General features: G+C 45.7%; 2 protein-coding genes across 2 annotated transcripts in view; one reads left to right on the top strand and one right to left on the bottom strand.

The window, feature by feature from the left end:
• The window catches only part of ZZEF1 (zinc finger ZZ-type and EF-hand domain containing 1), a 53,083-nt gene extending 40,446 nt beyond the window's left edge, over positions 1 to 12,637 (bottom strand). Inside the window, exons 1-9 of the mRNA XM_042879582.1 lie at positions 12,278 to 12,637; positions 8,668 to 8,812; positions 7,396 to 7,590; positions 6,693 to 6,864; positions 5,803 to 6,002; positions 4,503 to 4,713; positions 3,021 to 3,137; positions 1,968 to 2,146; positions 837 to 935 (exon numbers count right to left, since the gene is read on the bottom strand). Coding sequence (XP_042735516.1) covers positions 837 to 935; positions 1,968 to 2,146; positions 3,021 to 3,137; positions 4,503 to 4,713; positions 5,803 to 6,002; positions 6,693 to 6,864; positions 7,396 to 7,590; positions 8,668 to 8,812; positions 12,278 to 12,622 — 1,663 coding nt within the window. The 5' untranslated portion in view covers positions 12,623 to 12,637. The remainder of the gene's footprint in view (positions 1 to 836; positions 936 to 1,967; positions 2,147 to 3,020; positions 3,138 to 4,502; positions 4,714 to 5,802; positions 6,003 to 6,692; positions 6,865 to 7,395; positions 7,591 to 8,667; positions 8,813 to 12,277) is intronic.
• Positions 12,638 to 12,925: 288 nt separating this feature from the next.
• Positions 12,926 to 16,591, top strand: LOC122184490 (neuferricin). The gene is made up of 4 exons (XM_042879450.1): positions 12,926 to 13,169; positions 13,456 to 13,596; positions 14,103 to 14,289; positions 15,610 to 16,591. The coding sequence occupies exons 1-4, from the start codon at positions 12,926 to 12,928 to the stop codon at positions 15,821 to 15,823; spliced, it is 786 nt and encodes a 261-aa protein (XP_042735384.1). The 3' UTR covers positions 15,824 to 16,591.
• Positions 16,592 to 17,654: the final 1,063 nt, after the last annotated feature.

Below are 17,654 nucleotides of genomic sequence, written 5' to 3'. Positions count from 1 at the left end.
GAGTAGAAGACTGTATCCCCCCCAGAGCATACACAGGTCTCTCAGCACTGTCACTCCTGGGAATGCACTACCTACAGCAATTTCAAGAGTGTTTTCCCATTAAAGGTTATTAGTAGCTCCCAGTATTGTTTTGGCTTGTGGTTCAGCACACTGATAAACTCACTGTTCCTCAAACCGATCAACAAAACATCAGAAGAGAGTCCACAATATAACTAAAGAAAATAAACTCAAACCACATCCACGAGTATACAAAGGGGTAAAGAGTATTTAGAATTCGCCTGATCTGCTGTCATTGCAGCTTTCATTTACAAATAACACCACACAAGACAGTACACAGAAAGGTTGTGTGGCATTTCAGTTCAAAAGGAGATTGTAAAACAAATCTTTCTCTCCAGTGTGTGCAGCACATAAGAACATCCTATAAAATATACTTTGAAGGAGAATTAATAGGTATGAGCAGTCAGTAAGCATCAGTGATTTGTTCCAAAGCTCTCCATCAATATTTGAGAAACCAGCAGTGAATGATTTATGATTTCAAGCCACAGAATGGGCCCTGGTGTCAATTTGTTGTGACTGCTTATTGCTTCTTCCATACAGTATCAATAATTCTCCCCAAAATGACATCCTTTTTGTTGCTGTTGTTTTAGAACAAAGTGGATCCTGAGATACTCACCTTGCAGTAAAACAGATTTACATATCAAGGTTTTTTTTGTTTGCTCTTGAACACATCTTCTGTATCACAAAACTACTGAATAGTGCCAAATACACACGTAACACCACTTGTTAACAGCCTGTATGCCTGGTTTAAGTTCTGGATTTTAAGTGCAGGCTCTTACCATCCCCAGTCCACGGCTCTACAAGGAGGTTTTCAGGCCCTGATTTATCTTCTTTCCCCTTTACATCACACGCTTGCAAAGTCAGTCGTAATGGCTTTCCTAAACAAGAAAAACATCAGGTTTAACAGCATGAGAAGATATAAAGATGTTTTAAGCTCTTCACACAAAAATAAATAAAAAAGTTACAGTGCTCTGATCTTCTTACCATTATCTCACATAAAAAAAAAAGGGGAGGGTGGGGGGGAAGAAACTAGAGTGTAAGGGGTTATGTTAGATGAACATAGCTAAGGCCTTCAGATACATACAGGAGAATGAGAATCATCACAGCTCTTTTTCCCTCAGTTGTCTGCAATGCACTATGCAGGAAACACCACTCGTCTTGCAAAAAGCAGTAATTACTCCAGGAAATACAAAGTGGTTTTCCAACCCTTTGGAAGCAAATACTGACAGGATAGTTATAACTAATCTACTTCTTGGCACAAGCCAAGAAGCTCTGACAAAACATATTAAAGGCTAACAAAAAGAAAACTTCTTTATGAGATAATAATGATAATCTCAGGAGCTGGCACCTGAAAGAAGACATTCATCAAGCAAGTGCAGTCAGTACTGCAAGATTTCTCTGCCTTATGCCAGAGCATGCATGGCTCCATACTTAGGACAAATATTCAGACTAACTTATAAAAGCAAAAATAAAAGAACTTTAAATCTGTGTTAATTTTATCATGTCTAAAACATTTTAACCTGTATATATGCATGTGTTTGCAAGAGAGGTAACACGCTGAGTCTGAACACACAAAAATAAGTGTGCTAGTGGAAGAATAAAAGGAAAATGACATCTGCTGATTTAATACTATACAAACACTAACATCACCTCGGCAAAGGGGTCACACAGTTCATGTTCCCTCTCCAAGATGATGCCAACTGGTTCAGCTCTTAGATTACAGCAAGTTTGCATAATCATGAATTCTTAGGGTAGTTCACCTTTACAGGCTCTGTCTTTTTAGTAAGAGTCATTAACTTGGACAGCTTACATAATTTCAAATGCCAGCAAGGTAACAAGTAAAAAAACTGAGAAAGCTGTACATTATCATAAGTACATAGAGGAAAGAAATCCAACAATCATTCATTTACCATATTTATACAGCAGGTTCTGTCTAACTGTTGCCATAGAAGCGATAAGAGATGAAGCCTTGTATGGAGTGTCCAGATGATCAGTGATTGCACAAAGGGAGCTTATCACTTTAGCAACACTCCCCCTGGCTAAGGCAAAGGCCAAGAGCGTAAGTTCAACGTCTGGAGTAGTACAACAACTGGGGAGAGGAAAAAAAAGCAGAGAAAAAAACCTCAGGACAAGTGCAGCAAGTACAGTTTTAAGATGTGATAACTGCTTCTGATGTGGTAATTGGAGAACTCTTCAAAGCACAGAAATATAAAATCCAGCAGTTCTGTGGCTTGTTACAGTTGCTACAGCATTTGGTACTGTACAGAGAGATGAAGAGAACACCCTGCTCTGTGCAAACCCAGTTGTTAGCAAGGAACCCAAGACCTGAATTTGGCCTTTTGGACACTCCAGTATCTCTCAGATGAGCAGCAAACACTTCCCAAAAGGCCTGCACTGATGGACACTGCTTTCATGGAGTTGTACTTTGCAGCAATCTCCATAAATGAATGGTTTCCTCCAACAGTAAAATCCACATTCCCTTCATATCAGAGCTCAGGCTAATCAGGCCCTGAGCACAAGCACACCAGTTACACTGCTTTCTGACAGCAGCTATCCCTTCAGCTCTACTTCCTTTTCCCTGTTATCAGCAGTTCTGCCTACCATTGCCCTCAGTGCTTTGTCACCATTCAGGACCATGCAATCTGGAGCAGCCTTTGACTTTTGCAATCACCGGGAGTTGAAATTTCTTCTTGATCAAAGCCCCTCCAGCCCCATTTGAAGCTGCTGCAGATCATCCTAACATTAAATTACACTGCGTTCAAAACCAAAGACAGGAGGATAGATGCTTTGTTTTTAAATAAATAATGCTCACACAGAAAACCCAGGGTGTCAGTTTCTCATGCCTTTGAAGTTTCCAAGGTAGCAAAAAGAAACAGAAGGGAAAAAAGAAAGAAGACATTTGCTATACAAATTTTTCTAAACCATTTTCCATTTCTGTCAGAATACATTAAACATGATCTCACCTTGTTATTCTTATAAGGAAGCTATCTACTTCTTGCAAAACATTTGGAGATAAGAAGCTTGAAAAATCTGTAGAACTTGGAGTCAGAGACAGAGGTGGCATGTGTTGCAGGGCTTTCCTAGTAAAAAGGATGGAACATAACTTCAGAAAACCAGATAATCAAAGAAAACAGACATTTAGTTCTTTATGCTTTTTAGAAGTAGCTCTCTACAAACAGCTTCTGAATGCAGGAAGAACCTATTTACACAGAGAATCCATTCAAAGTTAAACCAGAATTGCACTGTAGCTGGGAAAAGTTCAGTTATTGTTGAGTAACCTTGAAATTTCAGTCTCAATCTCAGATTTAGTGAGAAATAAAGCAAGGTGTTTTGAATTAAGTCTATGACAGAATTAGGAACAGCCTGCTGTCTAAATATAATCTTTGTTTAAATGGTTCCAGAGTTGAGCAAGAGCCCGTTAACAAGGGGAAAACTGATTTAAAACTTCCAAAATGATTTGAACGTTTTTGATTTTTGTTTGATTTCCTAAGCTAAAAGTAATAACCCCTGACAATAGGAATTCTAATTGCTCGCATCAAGTCCACCTAAGTTTGGTTTTAGACTTTACAACTCCAAACACAGCTATGTGTTATTTTTGAATGCTTCTTTTCTTTTTAAATAACTGTTTTCAGGCCTTATCAGAAATGTCAATCTCGAGCAATACCAAAACTGTAGCAAAAGTGCAGGCCTTGTGCTTCAGTAAAGCTAAACTGCATAGAAATGATGAACTACAGTCAAGTAGCCACGAGCACTCCTCAAACAGACAAGAGCATATACAAAGTTTAAAAGTTTGCAATTAAAAGATAGCATTAATGGACTTCAGCCTACAGTATTCATTAGCTAATGACAGCGGTGCTCTTAAGCGGGGTGGTAGCACACTAACTGAGCTCTATAAAAGTTGACGTGGGTGTGTAGAGATGTTATTACAATTCCAATCCTTCAAGTCATCAGGCAGAAGAGTTTGGCAGTCAAACAAGGAAACGTTACACAGAAAGCAGCCAATGACCACAAGCATCTGCAGCCATACTGCATATGCAGGACTGTATTCCCCTGCAACGAACAGCAAGGTGTTACATAAGCAAAACTTGGTGAAAAAGAAGCTAAATTAAGCTCTGTGCACAAGTGGAAGCTCTCCCATATTTATAATCAATGAAGTTAAGAGAGCTGGAAACATTACAAGCCAAAGGATAAACGAAGCCCATAATTTTTGGTGTCCATTCAATTGTGGCTTAACAATTGAACTGGCTGCAGCAGGTACAAGAATGATACTTGTTCTGGTATGTGAAAGAGGATAAAGGTGAAATATAAAAATTTAAACAACGTGGTGGATAAAAGGATGTTTAAATATCTTAATGGAGGGAGTGGAAACCAGTTGCACAAGGCTGATCTGTTCACAGAAGCTGGAAGTAGCCACAAAAGACACAACCAGGAAGTTTGGTACTTACTGAGTATTTTGTAATATAGTGTGAACAAATGCTGGGTTGGTTTCCATGGAAGCTGTTACCAGAGAGGTCAGCAGAGACCAATACCAGATAGCTGAAGCATCGCAGACTGAGACGCCCACCTTCTTAACTCTTTGATAACCAACAGCCCTGAGCCCATGGATTCTGGTGTCACATCCATCACTAAGGCAACGCTTGATGTTTATCTGTACATCTGTCAAAGGAAAAAAAAAACAAACATTTTTTCCATTTCGTCTCCTGGATGAGAGGTAGAAAAATCCCAGTATTTAAAACAATTGCTGCAAAAACTCAGAGACAAATAGCAGCAAACATAGCAGATTACTCCCACATCTGGACAACTAGCACGTGTATGTTTCTTTGTAACTAGGAACCCTATCATTTCATAAATTCAGCTTTTGAAATGGCTTATGTGAGTCACTACTTCCTCCAGAAGTTAGGAAAAAAAGCAGTAAAGGACCTTCAAACTTAGAAAGAGATTAAACATGATTTCAGCAGGACCAATCGTATTTTTTTACTTACATACATAGGAAATGCCTTGGGTGAGAAGGGGATGGGAAAAGTAAGGAAAATGAATAAAGCATAAATGCAAACTTTTAAAGCTCCATATAAAAGTGGATAAAATGATAAAAGTTTTTATCATTTTGTAAGGATAACATTCTCTTAGTTACTTCTGAGAAACCATATCCTCGTCACCTGCTTCTGTGGCAGTGAAAGCTTGTCATACTGAAAAGCATCTCAGGTGAAGGTACAAAGTTTCTGAGGCTTCACAAACCATCTTAAGAAAGAGCAGCTCTTCCTCCGATTGGTTACAATGCAGCCACCACACATCCACCAGACTTAAAAATAACACTGCTTAGAAATCCTCAGCATAAAACCTGCTCTGCAAAAATCATCTGACTGAATCTTCAGATACAAAAAAATAGCCTGCCAGATACAGTTTTCTTTGCTAAGATATCATTATCTAACATATGCTTTCCCTCTGCAAGCAAAGATATTTTAACACTGCCTGATGTCGTCACACATAAAGGCTGAAGCTGCATTTTCATCATTCTAGCTCTTCAACCCTTAACCCCAGTTACAGACACCACGAGAAGGACTTAAAGACTCTCATACAGACTAGAAATTAAACTACAATTAGAACAACTTATCAGCCTCAAGAGTTAGGTCAGCAGCTTCTGCTCTAATAACTGACATTGCAACACATCACTCCGTGACCTACCCAAACTTTCACCTTCAAAAAAAGCAACAGAGCAATATACCAAGGGTATCTTTATTGACTCACACATCTGACTAATGTTAGCGTTTTCCAACAGTGTTACGTAGCCAGTGATATTGCTTGGAATGTGAACATCTCGGACCTCCTGGAGACTGCTGGCATTCCTTCCCACTGCCACTGTCACTTGCTGTGGCATGTAGCTCTGGTCATTGGCTGCCACGGCAATAGACAGATGTCTCAGAACAACATCTGGTTTCATCTTTAATCTGCAAAGCAAAGAAAAAAATATTCATCGAAATAGAAGATTAAACAAGAGCTTCACTGTTAGCTAAGCCTCAGCCAGTTTCCAGTTTTATAGGAAATGTGGGGAAGGAATTTTTACAAGGGCAAGTAGTGATAGAATGAGGTGTAATGTAATGGCTATTAACTGGAAGAGGGTATATTAGGAAAAAATTCTTCACTCTGAGGGTGGTGAGACATTGAAACAGGTTGCCAGAGATGTTGTGGGTGCCTCCTCCCTAGAGGAGATCAAGGGCATGCTGGATGGGGCAGTGAGCAACCTGGTGCAGTGGGAGGTGTTCTTGCCTACAGCAGAGGGTTGGAATGAGATCCTTCAGGTCCCTTCCAACCCAAACCATTCTGTGATTCTACAATCTACTGGAAATCACTGTTCCAAGGAGCAGTAACTGTCTATGTGATGGCAAAGCACTTCCATTCAAGCACTAACCACGGCATCTCTAACACGGGTTGGAAAGTTAGCTAAAGAAGCACATGCATCAACACAAAAGATGCGTGGCCTTTACAAGCCACATTAGGCCTTTAAGCTTCACAATACATGTTTTCAAAAAGAGTCACCTGTCACTCAGTAATTCCAAGACCTTCAGTCACCCTTCCTGGCTGTAAGACCAAAGAACTGGCAAACCTGAAGCTCAGCTGCACGCTGCTGGGGCACTCACCGTATCCAGTGCGAGCGAGCACTGCCATCAGACTGCCAGAAGGACGTTGTCTCCCCGTTTGTCATCTTGTCAATATCAGCAGAATTGGATGAGGTTTCTATGTGAGTGTAGCACTTTGTGACAGACTTCAGCTTGTCCGACTCCTCGTTACCATTCAAGTCGCTGGGGTATTCTGGGGGGAAAAAATTATAACTAAAAGCACGCATTCTTCTTTTGCTCATTTTTAAGAATCATTTTACTTTTATTACAGTCTCCTGTAAGTTAACTTGTTGGCACAGAAAAAAGTTCCTGGAGAAGTGTTCCTGACAGAAAATAAAGCACAGCAGAGTTTCAATGCAGATGAAGTCACAATAATTCTAATCTACCACTTGAGGTATGAAAATATTGACGTACCTTTGTCCAGCAGCCTCCTTTCCCTATTGTCCCATCATTATTTTAGTAGTTTTATTCCCAAATACAAAAATGTAACAGGAGAAAGTAACATACGATGGAGAAAACCTCAATCCAGCTATGCTAGGGAACAGACAAAGCCAACTGTTTCTCTAAATAACTCGATCCATTTCAATAAGGATCAACACCATTAAAAGTCGTGCCTGCCAAAGATTAAAGGAAGCTTTTCCACTTGTCTGGAAACACTTCTTCAAGCTGCAGTTACACGGTCATTTTGGAAAGGAAGAAAGGAAAAAGCAAAACCACGACATACCTCTCTCTTTTAGGAGAAGTCGATCCAAGGAATCCTTCAGAACAGAGGAGCGCATCATGCAGATGTTGTTGAAGTACTCCAGCACAGGGTAAGGGATGGCAGTGCTGGAAATGCGATTCCGGTGCAGGAACCTCAGGATCATTGAAGCATGAAGGCCAAGGCGCTCTTTAGATTCGGAAAATATATCTATAAAACCTAGAAAGAGACGCAATTTCTCTCTTTGTTGCAACATCTGATTCGAGTCCACATTGTTCCCCTCTACCTCTTATTATGAGATAAATCCTAATGAAGCACGAGAGCCAATATGAGAACTCCATTCCACCATATGAAGTAACCACAGCAGGGCTAAGGAAAGTGCAAACAAATAACTTGTTGGCTACTTCAGATGTCCAGAAGAGCTCATAACAATTACCAAATATCTTAGTTCTTATGCACATTCTGCAGTCCAGAAGTTCAAAACCCTTATCTTCACTATCGGGGTGAAACAGACCCTGCTTGGCTTTGAGCTGCGTGCTGCTCCCACATTGCTCACTGGAGCTGCATCAGGCAGCTCCCTTTGGCACTGTGGATGATTCCCAAAGAAGTCCCTAATGCTTTCCACCATCTAGGTAAGAGATTTCAGCTTCAGCGTTACTCTCCATCACAGCACACTTAGATACATCAAACAATACTCCCTAAGTACTTCCTGATGGCTCATCTGTTAGCCAGTCCTGACACTGTTGTCCCATCCTCTAAGGTAAATCCCCTTTAGCCACTTATCATTAAAAGCTCGGGAGGAAAGACAGAAACTGACACTTATCCCAGAACCCAGATTCCAAAAACTGTCATTTTCAAAAATAAAAGCTATCAAATACCAAATGTGTTTTAGTAGGATTCCAAGATCCAAATAACAATACAGCAACGTTTATGACTCATCACCTGAAACAGACTCAGCAGAGGATATATTCTTTCAGCTATCAAGTATAAGGGCTGTGACTGCTTTACCAGAACTCTGCAAGACACTTTTTTCTGTCTCTGAGAAGAACTAAACAAGGATAACAACCACACAGAGAAAATATCAGTCGCTTATAGAAGTGTTTGAGCTGAACATCATTATGTGAAGGTTTAAACTTACAGTAACTTCACTTGTTTGATACGAGGGCAACGAGAACAGCTTGGAGTAGAGGCTTGAGAAGATTAGGACAAGAAACACCACTAAAGCAGTTCACTGAAGCAGCATTCCTTATGCAGGGCAGGACTTGGGAAACCATTTGTTCCATGCTGTCCCCATACCTGGAACGAGTGAACAAGCCTGCAGTTGCCTGATGACGTGGCTCAGCTCCCCTTGAAGATTAGCTCCACTGGAATTCTTCAGAGCCTCCAGCATATTCTCCACATCTACAGTGCCATCTCCTTCAGCATCAAATTGTGCAAAAGCCTGACAGGGGGAAAAAAAGAAAAAGAAAAAAAAGAACCTTTATTTCAGCATCTCTCCTTCAACGTATTTCATGTAAACCTTAGCAACAGTGGAACATTACAACAGCACTAAACTAAAATCAAAAAAGTCTGTTTGCTGCAGCATTGAATTTATGACAAGAGCAAACATAGCCTGGTTGAAAATCTGCAGTCTTTAGCAGGTTTTAAGGCATTTGCATTGCATTCCTATTGAAGCCAACCATAGCTATGCTTAGGTGGAGACAGCACATCATCCACACCAGTGAATCAGCAGTATCCATCCACCCAACATCTGTGACTGCAAAGAAGATGTTCATGAAAGAACATGAAAAACCCTCTTCCATTAAATGCCAGGTTTGTTCTAAAAGCATCACAATGCATTACTCATTGGGGCCACATCCATTTCACACTGCAGCCATTCGAAATCTTTCAGGTTTCACTTGTTTCTAAACTGACAATTAGGAAGAAATTCTTTACTGTGAGGGTGGTGAGGCACTGGAACAGGTTTCCCAGCGAGGCTGTGGATGCCCCCTGCCTGGAAGCACTCAAGGCCAGGCTGGATGGGGCTGTGAGCAACCTGGTGTACAGTGAGGTGTCCCTGCCTGCAGCAGGGGAGTTGGGGCTGGGTGATCTTAATGGTTCCTTCCAACCATTCTGTGATATTTCCTTTATTTAAAAAAGAAAAATTCTCAGAACTACGTTTTTTGATGTTTATTCCCTTCCATCACCTGTCTTCTTGCACTGAACGCCAGTTGAAGACAGTTTACCAAAGCATTTATGAAAAGAATGAAACCAGGTAGAAGTCTACAAGACTTTATTTTCTTTCTGAAGTGAACCACTGCCAGATTTACTTATTTTGGCCCTAGTATAAGTGTATTCCACACTCAGCTACAGCAGCAAGCCACCCAGCCTCTAAACCCAGCAGCCCACGTGTCCAACAAGCACAAAGCTCAGGAAGAAGCCCACACTTGAGACTCGCTTGGTCCTCATTATCAGAACCAATGTACCATTATAAAAGCAATATCCTGGAGAGAAACAATCTGAGATGACTAGATTAAAATAACCTGCCAATTAAACGTGACATAATTACAGCAGCAAATGAGAGCAAAGTCCTCGGAAGGCACCCGAGCTGAAGCACGACGTCTGAGTTGGCTGAAGTCGTGGTGGCACTTGTGTGGAGCTGAAGTTGGGCTCTGCAGGTCCGTATGTGAGCCCACAGCTGGAGCCCTGGTGGCAGCTCCACAGCTTTGCTCTTTGCAGTGTACATGAAGGGTTCTGGGCAGAGGAAGCTCCCCAAGCAGAGCTAGGGCCTTTGCTCGAGGACAATAGAGGGAATTCATTTTAACAAACAGATCCAGTGCCAAAACAAATGAAGGCACAGCTTTGCTACATGACTTCTCCTGCCTCCGACTGGGGTCACGCTGTATAATCACTAATCCATGAAGCAAGCAAGCTCTGGGATGCTACCAGTGAGAATAAACGTCACATAGGATAAGGCTGGGGCTGCCAAGCACTGCTTTAAGCCAACACCTGACACTTGCATGCACAAAGAGATTACCACATTGACACTTTCTTTGCACATTAACGCAGCTTTCTTTTTTAAACCCTTCCTGTGACCTCAGCAGATCTATAATCTCACTGACTCCAAAAGTCTACAACTATTTCTGTCTGCTCAGTGTAACTTCAGTGCTATTCAACACAAAGCATTGGCAGTTTCCACTGCTCTGCTGTGCACAGGGCTGTACCAACCAACCCACCCCGTGTGTAGACACAGCTCCTGAGCTGCACTCATGTGTGGGACAGAGTTACCTCTGCAGGAACACCTTCACTGCAGCCCACCTTCATCCTGCTCCTTAATAAAAGCATTAAATCCTAACGTTTCCTACCAAGCTCAACCATGACCATGGAGTAACTTATCTCAGAAATGAGGTATGTAGACAAATCTGCCCTTTAGCTTCCAGAAGGGCAGCACAACGCAGCATCTCTGAGGTGTGACCAGGGAAGACTTTATATTCCATTCATTGCACTCAGTACAACTGAAGCATCCACATTTTGAGCAAAAGTTGGATACATTCCACAGCCACTGCTGAAGCACTGATAGATTAAGAAAGGTTTAATTTAACTAACCAATAGACAGAGGTTTATTTTGCCCATAAAGCATTTAACAAATGCGCTCAAAAGCCCCAGACTGAGAACAGAAAAACTTAATGGGAGGTGAGAACTTCATGTGTGCCAGGCAGAACTCTGTAAATGTCAAAAAGTGGAAACCTTCTGCCCTGCCACCCGCAAACACCTCACTTTCAGCCCACGGGCTGCTGCCAGCAGCAGAAACAATGAATGAGGGTTTTCCACACACATCCCAACATCACAGCAGCACAGATGAGCTGCGACCACATCCCCATCCCAGCACAAATCCCATGACATGCTTTTTCCTCATTTCCTAGAATGTGGAAAAAAAAAAGCAACCCATACTTGTCATGCAGAGGAAGATGAAAAATGCAATCCCCAAAGTATTTCTTTAGCCTGCAAAACTCAGTCGCTTGTATTAACAGAGGGAATCTCAGTATACTGATATCACTCTCTGACTTGTGAGAGGTTAAGAAGCATTGGTTAATGGCTCTTGGGAAGGAATTGGACGTGGCACTGAGGTTAGTGGGCACGTGGGGATGGGTTGATGGTTGGACTCAGTGATTGTAGCAGTCTTTTCTAGCCTTAATGATTCTGTGATTCTAAGGGTAAACTCAGAGGGAGTGTTTCAGCCAGCTGTGTGAAGCAGCCTGGAACCAACACACAGCCTGTGTGACAGCACCAACCTCCTCCCAGCGCCTGGTTACTATGTCAGCACTGACTCATTCCTAGGAGCACACATGCGACTCAAAGGTCAGCTTCCAGTTATCCTGCCACTTGGGAGCCATAGAAAGGCTGAAGGGAGACACCGGGGAGTCCCAGGAACTGCATGAGGAAACAGCTTTGGACACAGCCACCTCCTTCGGTAGCTGTGGAAACCCCAATGGGGTTTTCTGGAGTCCGGCTCTAGAACGGGCACAAAGGGCAGTGCTGCAGTTTGGTGCTCCGGCTGTCGGCTCCCCGTATCCCTTTGCAGAGCTGAAAGGAAACCACGCTCCTTCCTACTACCGAGGCCTCACCCCTCCTGTCACACACAGCACAGCGTCCCGCCGTGCAACCGGGTGCTGCAAGGGGAGCGCCGGGCCGATTTTAAAGAGAAACAATCAAACGAAGCACAGCAAACTCTCATCGGAGCCACCTCAGGGCGCTTCCCGCACTGCCGGTACCGACGGGGCAGAGCCGGAACCGCTCCTTCTCGGGGTTACGGGGCGGGACAACACCCGCACTGCCGCACGGCCTCTGCCCGCTGCTGCCGGCGGGGCAGGCCGGGCTCACGAGGCCGCTCGCTCGGCACTCCCAGTTCCGCGCTCCCCCCTCTCACCTCCTCGCTCTCCCCGCGCGACCCGGCCGTCAAACGGGACACGCTCTCCAGCACCTCGCAGAACTGCTCCAGACTCACGGCCTCGTCGCCGCGGCTCAGCCGCTCCTCCAACCAGCGCACCAACGCGCCGTGGTGCCGCGATACTAACGACTCCGGCAGCGCCGCTTCCCTCAGCCGCGCCGTGGCCTCGCGCAGCCGGGCCTGCTCCAGCAGCACCTCGGCGGGCGGCAGCGCAGGAGCCGGGCTGGCGGCCGGGAAGGGATCGCCGGGCTGAGCCGCCGCCTCCATGCCTTCCTCGGCTCCCTCCTCCTCCTCCTCGCTGCTGTGGCTCGCCGCCGTCCCCATGGGCGTCGAGCTGCGGCCGGACGCCGGGCAGAGCCGCTCTCGCTCCTTCTCCTTCCTCTTCCCTCTGCCTCCGCCCGGCCCGGCTTAGTCAGCAGCTTCCCGCGCGCCGCACCTGTCAGCGCCCGGCCGGCGGCCGCCGCGCCACACTGCCGCCAAGCGACGCCCGGCCCCGTAAAGCCCCGCCCCGTCTCTTTACGACGCCGTCCGTAAAGCAGCGCGGCGCCCCACGCGTCTCTCCCGCCACGCCGCCGTCAGGCGCCGCGCAACGCCGTCGTGAAGCTGTTGTAAAAAAGCGGCGGCGCCATGCGGCGGGGTGCGGTAGTAGTCGCCGCTCTGTGCTTGGGCGCCGCCTGGCTTCTGGACCGCGGGTTCGATCCCCGCGCCTGGCTGCAGCCCGGCAACCGCCTGCTGAGCGCCGCCGAGCTCGGACGGCACCGCGGTGCTCCGGGGGACCCCGGCCTCTATCTCGCCCTTCTGGGCCGCGTCTTCGATGTGCAGCCCGGCCGCAGGCACTACGGCCCCGGCGGGACCTACAGCGGCCTAGCAGGTGGGCGGGCGAAGGTGGGGGGAGGGAGGAGATCTGTCAGGACCCTGAGGTTGAGGCGCGGAGGGGTCTCTGAGGGGCTGCTTGGGGCCTGACAGGGCTTCTGGGGACTCCGGAGGTGTCAGGGCTCTGGGGCTCCCTGTGGGCTAAGAGGGCGCTGGGCTCCCCAGGACCTGACAGGGCTCTCTGGGGCCCTGCAAAGCTCTGGGGCTGTCAGGGTGGTGGGGCTCCCTGGGGCCTTATGGAGCTCTGGGGACCGCAGGGCTGACAGGCCTGTTGTCTGCCACAGGAAGAGATGCCAGCAGAGCGTTTGCGACTGGAGACTTCACCCCGTCAGGCCTGGTGGATGATGTGTCTGCGCTGTCGCCAGCAGAGATGCTCACCATCCAGAGCTGGCTGTCCTTCTACAGCACCAACTACGCCTGTGTGGGTAGGTGGCTGCCATGTGTGTCACCTGGGTATGGCTGCTGAGCTCAAGTCCTGGAGCTGAGCAAGTGCTGTTGACTTTGTGATCTTCAGAGAGTCGCTAATCTTGTCCTGTGTGGGTTTATAACATGTGCAAGTTGCTGTGTGATCCATGATGTGAAGGGAGGTAGCTCAGTTCTGTTTCAAAATGAGGCCACAGCAAAGATCCTCTGGTGTAGTTCTTTGATTATTTTCTTTTTTGTCATTAAATAACAAATTATTTAAAAAAAAAATAATAATAATCCACAGAAATTAGTCACTTTCAGAGAATCGGAATTGTTGGGGTTGGAAGAGACCTCTGGAGATAATCAAATCCACTCCCCTGCTAAAGCAGGTTCCCTGCAGTAGGTTACACAGGAAAGCATCCAGACAGGTCTTGAATATCTCTAGAAAAGGAGACTGCCACTTCTCTGGGCAGCTCGCTCCTTGCCTGGAAATGATGTAGTCTTAATTGATCTTCTTCTCTCCAAGGGAAGCTGGTGGGCAGATTCTATGATGAAAATGGGGCACCGACAGAGGCCTTAAAGCAGGCTGAGGCTGCCATCGAGGAAGGGCTGAAGTTCAAAGCAGAAAGTGATCGGTGGAAGGAGCAGTTTCCACCCTGCAACTCTGAGTGGAGCTCTGCCAAGGGCAGCCGATTCTGGTGCTCCAGGCAGAGGTAAGTACTGCTTTCCTGCAGTCATGCTTGGGCTTCTTGGAGCAGAGCATTTCTGCCCCTCTGTTTGAGCACCCACAGCTTTATCATAGCAGAAGAGGCACTAGAAGGTGTCCCAGCTTCTTTAGGTGAGTTCTTGTGGCCTCCCCACAAGAACTTCTGTCTGTATTTCTGAGGCTGTGCTTTCAGCCAACCCACCAGGAGCACCACCAGCAGTTTGTGCCAGGTTTATCTGTTTCTGTGTGAATTAATTCCCTCTGCTGGTTCAGCCACAGCTGGAGGAGCACAGTGGGATGGTAATTAACTGACTTCCAGTGGGAGGCAGCAGAGAGGGAGTTCTGCTCAGCGACACGGAGAGTGGCTAAAAAGAAAATCAGTACTCATCCTTCCTGATCATTGACACCTTCAGGAATTTTATTTCTGAGGCAAAAACTTTTGTCACACTGGAATCCAGATCAGCTTTCAGAAGCTGCCCTACATGCACGTGATCACCCTGTCCTCAGGAAAGCAGGTCAGAAATCCCACTGGACTGTTAGCAGCATTCAAGCAGGTCTTCTCACCCATCATGAATCCAAAGATCAGCTGCTGTTTTTTGAGGTTTCACAGCCTGTCTCAAAGGGAACAACAGTTCCCTCTCAAAACCATATGAAAATAAGATTGATCTTTGAACAGTCATTTCCTACTTATCCTGTTTAGATGTGTACCTCCCTTGGATTGGAGACCATTTTGTTTTAAGCTGAAATCATGTCACAGACTGCACTGGAAAATGCTTGGGCAAGGTATGCTAGCAGTGTGCACCTTGCTTTTGCTTCTGTGTGAGAATGAGCTTGTTTGCAGTCGAAGACAGCAGTTAGGGGAACAGATAGGACAGGACTTGGCCCATAAAGAGATGCTATGAAATACTTGGAGATCTTTTTTTTTTTTTTTTGCCCTGGTTCTCAAAATCACTGTGTTCACCAAAGACAACACGTAATCGTCTGTGAGCTATTAGCTACCCCAGAAAAGGCATTCTTCCATTAAGCACTCTGTGCCACATACAGCCACGGTTCCTCTTCCCTTAATAGAAACAGCAGAAGTTGGTTGCTCTCAGGTGGGTCAGAGCGTGTAGCTGCACTGGTAAAACCAAGTTCAAGCCACGGGTTTCAGCTGATAAATAAGTATCAGAAGGCAGCAGGATGTTGGGAGCAAAGTCTGTCTCAGCGCGTGCACTGTTAATCTCCCAGAGTGCTTTGAATTTTGACCTGCTTCTGTATTCTCCAGAAGCATTTCATGGCTCTGAATTGGGTGTTTGAATTGTAATTTATTTCAATTCTGCATTCTTAGTGGGGGAGTGAACAGAGACTGGACCGGCGTGCCCCGGAAGCTGTACAGGCCTGGCTCGAGGGGAAGCCACTGCGTGTGCGTGAGAACCAGCGGCCCCCCGTGGGGCCAGCAGGGCTCAGCCCAGCACAGCGACAGAGGCGACCTGGATAACCCCCACCTGCAGGAATACGACGGCTGCCACCCGCAGGCTGAGCAGTGCATCCTCAGCACGTGACACCGTGATTGAAGGGGGCCAGAAGGGCTCCGGTGATACCCTGTGCTTAGGTGTGCAGTTCCAGCTTCGTTCCCTCCCGTCTGTCTGTGCAAAGGGAGCGATGGCAGTTTCATGTTCTGTGTCTTTTAACACATGGAGATGGAGGTGGGAGAAGAAGAAACACTTGAGCCAAGTTACTGGCTAAAAAACTGGCACTTAGTGCTTTTTTCCCCACAGTATTTTTACATCCAGTGACAAACTGTAAGATGCACAGCTTGAGCTACACTTAAAAATGTATTTCTTGTACAGCCAGGAAATAGATGTTTGTGTGCTCAGCGGTGAGTGTAAGGTGTTGTGCTTTAAGGCAGCAAGCAGCAATGGCAGCAGCATCACTGACTTCAGTCTATGCACAATCCTCCAATGTCACCTGAAGTCTGCTTACTGCTGCTGCCCTTTCCCATACAACTGCTTTGCTCTGAAGGATGTAAAAGCAGCAGGGAGAAGCCTGACTTTCTCCTACAATTGCAGTGTGTAGCATCCAGGAACTTGTCCAGTTCATATACAAGCTCTGCTTATCAGATCCACGAATACAGAAGGCAAAGGTCAGAGCTGCATTTCCTTATTTCATGTTTGTATTAGATACTGAGCAAAGAAGATAATGGATGCCACCTATGAGGATTGCTGCTTAAAGTTGACCTCACCATCCTTGTTTGGTGATTCACTACTTGAAAGCTACCCAGCCCTGCAGTTTGAACTAGGTGATAATAAAATCTACGTACAGTGTGACCATCCTGATGTAATTTGCCTGTCTCCATTCTGGTTTATTATCTCCTGTTTGTTACATGTCCATCAGACTGTAACCTTGATCCACCCTCACAAAGCCCAGCTCACTTAAAACATGTGCATCCTTCACCACAGCTGTCAAAATCCGTAACATTTTGTTAATTCCAGAAGAACAAGGCAAATCTTACCAGTTTTATGGAGGTTTTATGCAAAGGACGGGGGGCTAGGAGCTATGAGTGCAGGCTGGGGGAGGCAGCTGCAGTTGTTCCTAGAGGCTACTGTGAGAATGGGTTATTGGAGCAGCTGCAGCCTCGGGAGGCACCTGGATTAACTACAGCCCAGCAATGAACACAGCTTAGTGCAGAGCTGTGCCAGTTCGAAAGGCAGCTGCCACCTATTTATAAAAAGCTGGGAAGCATTTATAAGCTCCGAAGGCTTTTGAGCTATAACCACTCCTAAAGAAAACCTCAGGGAGCTAATTAATTAATAAACTGGTGGCATTACAGGAGGCTCAGCAACATTCATTAAAAGCAAGAATAATCACTTAATTGCAGCAACAATAGGAACACGTTGCAGCACTTTTCACTTACTGTGTTCAACGATGCTACAGCTACCATGAATGAGAACCATACAGCAATTTAAACTTATGCTTATTTTGATACTTGGTGCTTTTGTTTTGCTTTTAACCTGGTTCTGTTATTTCTTTTCCACTACCCTCTGTAAGAAGAGCCCCCTGCACCACTTTCCGGCAGAGCTGGAAGCTGTCACTGCTCAGCAATGCAAGTTTTCTCTAGAAAGATGGCAGCAGAGCCATCACACTGCTCAGCTCCTCAGTCGTCCTTCCAGAACTGAAGTGCTGCCCCAGGCTTGTGCCAGCTTTGGGATTGGACTGAACTACTTTATGCAACAATCCATACTAAAGCTGTGCAAAAGCTGCAGGAAGGGCTACAATGCAGTGCATCCTTGCCTCACTTCAATGGAAGCATTACAGAAGTCAGCCTGTTACTTACTTTTGGACACAGACCTTACAGCAGGGACTTGTATTTAGAGGTCAACAGCACCGATGACC

This window comes from Lagopus leucura, unplaced genomic scaffold, assembly GCF_019238085.1.
Source record: "Lagopus leucura isolate 7727_CA_CO unplaced genomic scaffold, USGS_WTPT01 Super-Scaffold_100024, whole genome shotgun sequence".
Lineage (NCBI taxonomy): Eukaryota > Metazoa > Chordata > Aves > Galliformes > Phasianidae > Lagopus > Lagopus leucura.
The sequence above is the reverse complement of the archived record's forward strand: the minus strand, read 5'-3'. Positions and strand labels throughout refer to the sequence as shown.

Coding starts and splice junctions, on each gene's coding strand:
- LOC122184490 (XM_042879450.1), top strand. CDS start 12,926: ATGCGGCGGGGTGCGGTAGTAGTCGCCGCTCTGTGCTTGGGCGCCGCC. Junction 13,170..13,455: donor GACCTACAGCGGCCTAGCAG/GTGGGCGGGCGA, acceptor TGTCTGCCACAG/GAAGAGATGCCAGCAGAGCG. Junction 13,597..14,102: donor CACCAACTACGCCTGTGTGG/GTAGGTGGCTGC, acceptor CTTCTCTCCAAG/GGAAGCTGGTGGGCAGATTC.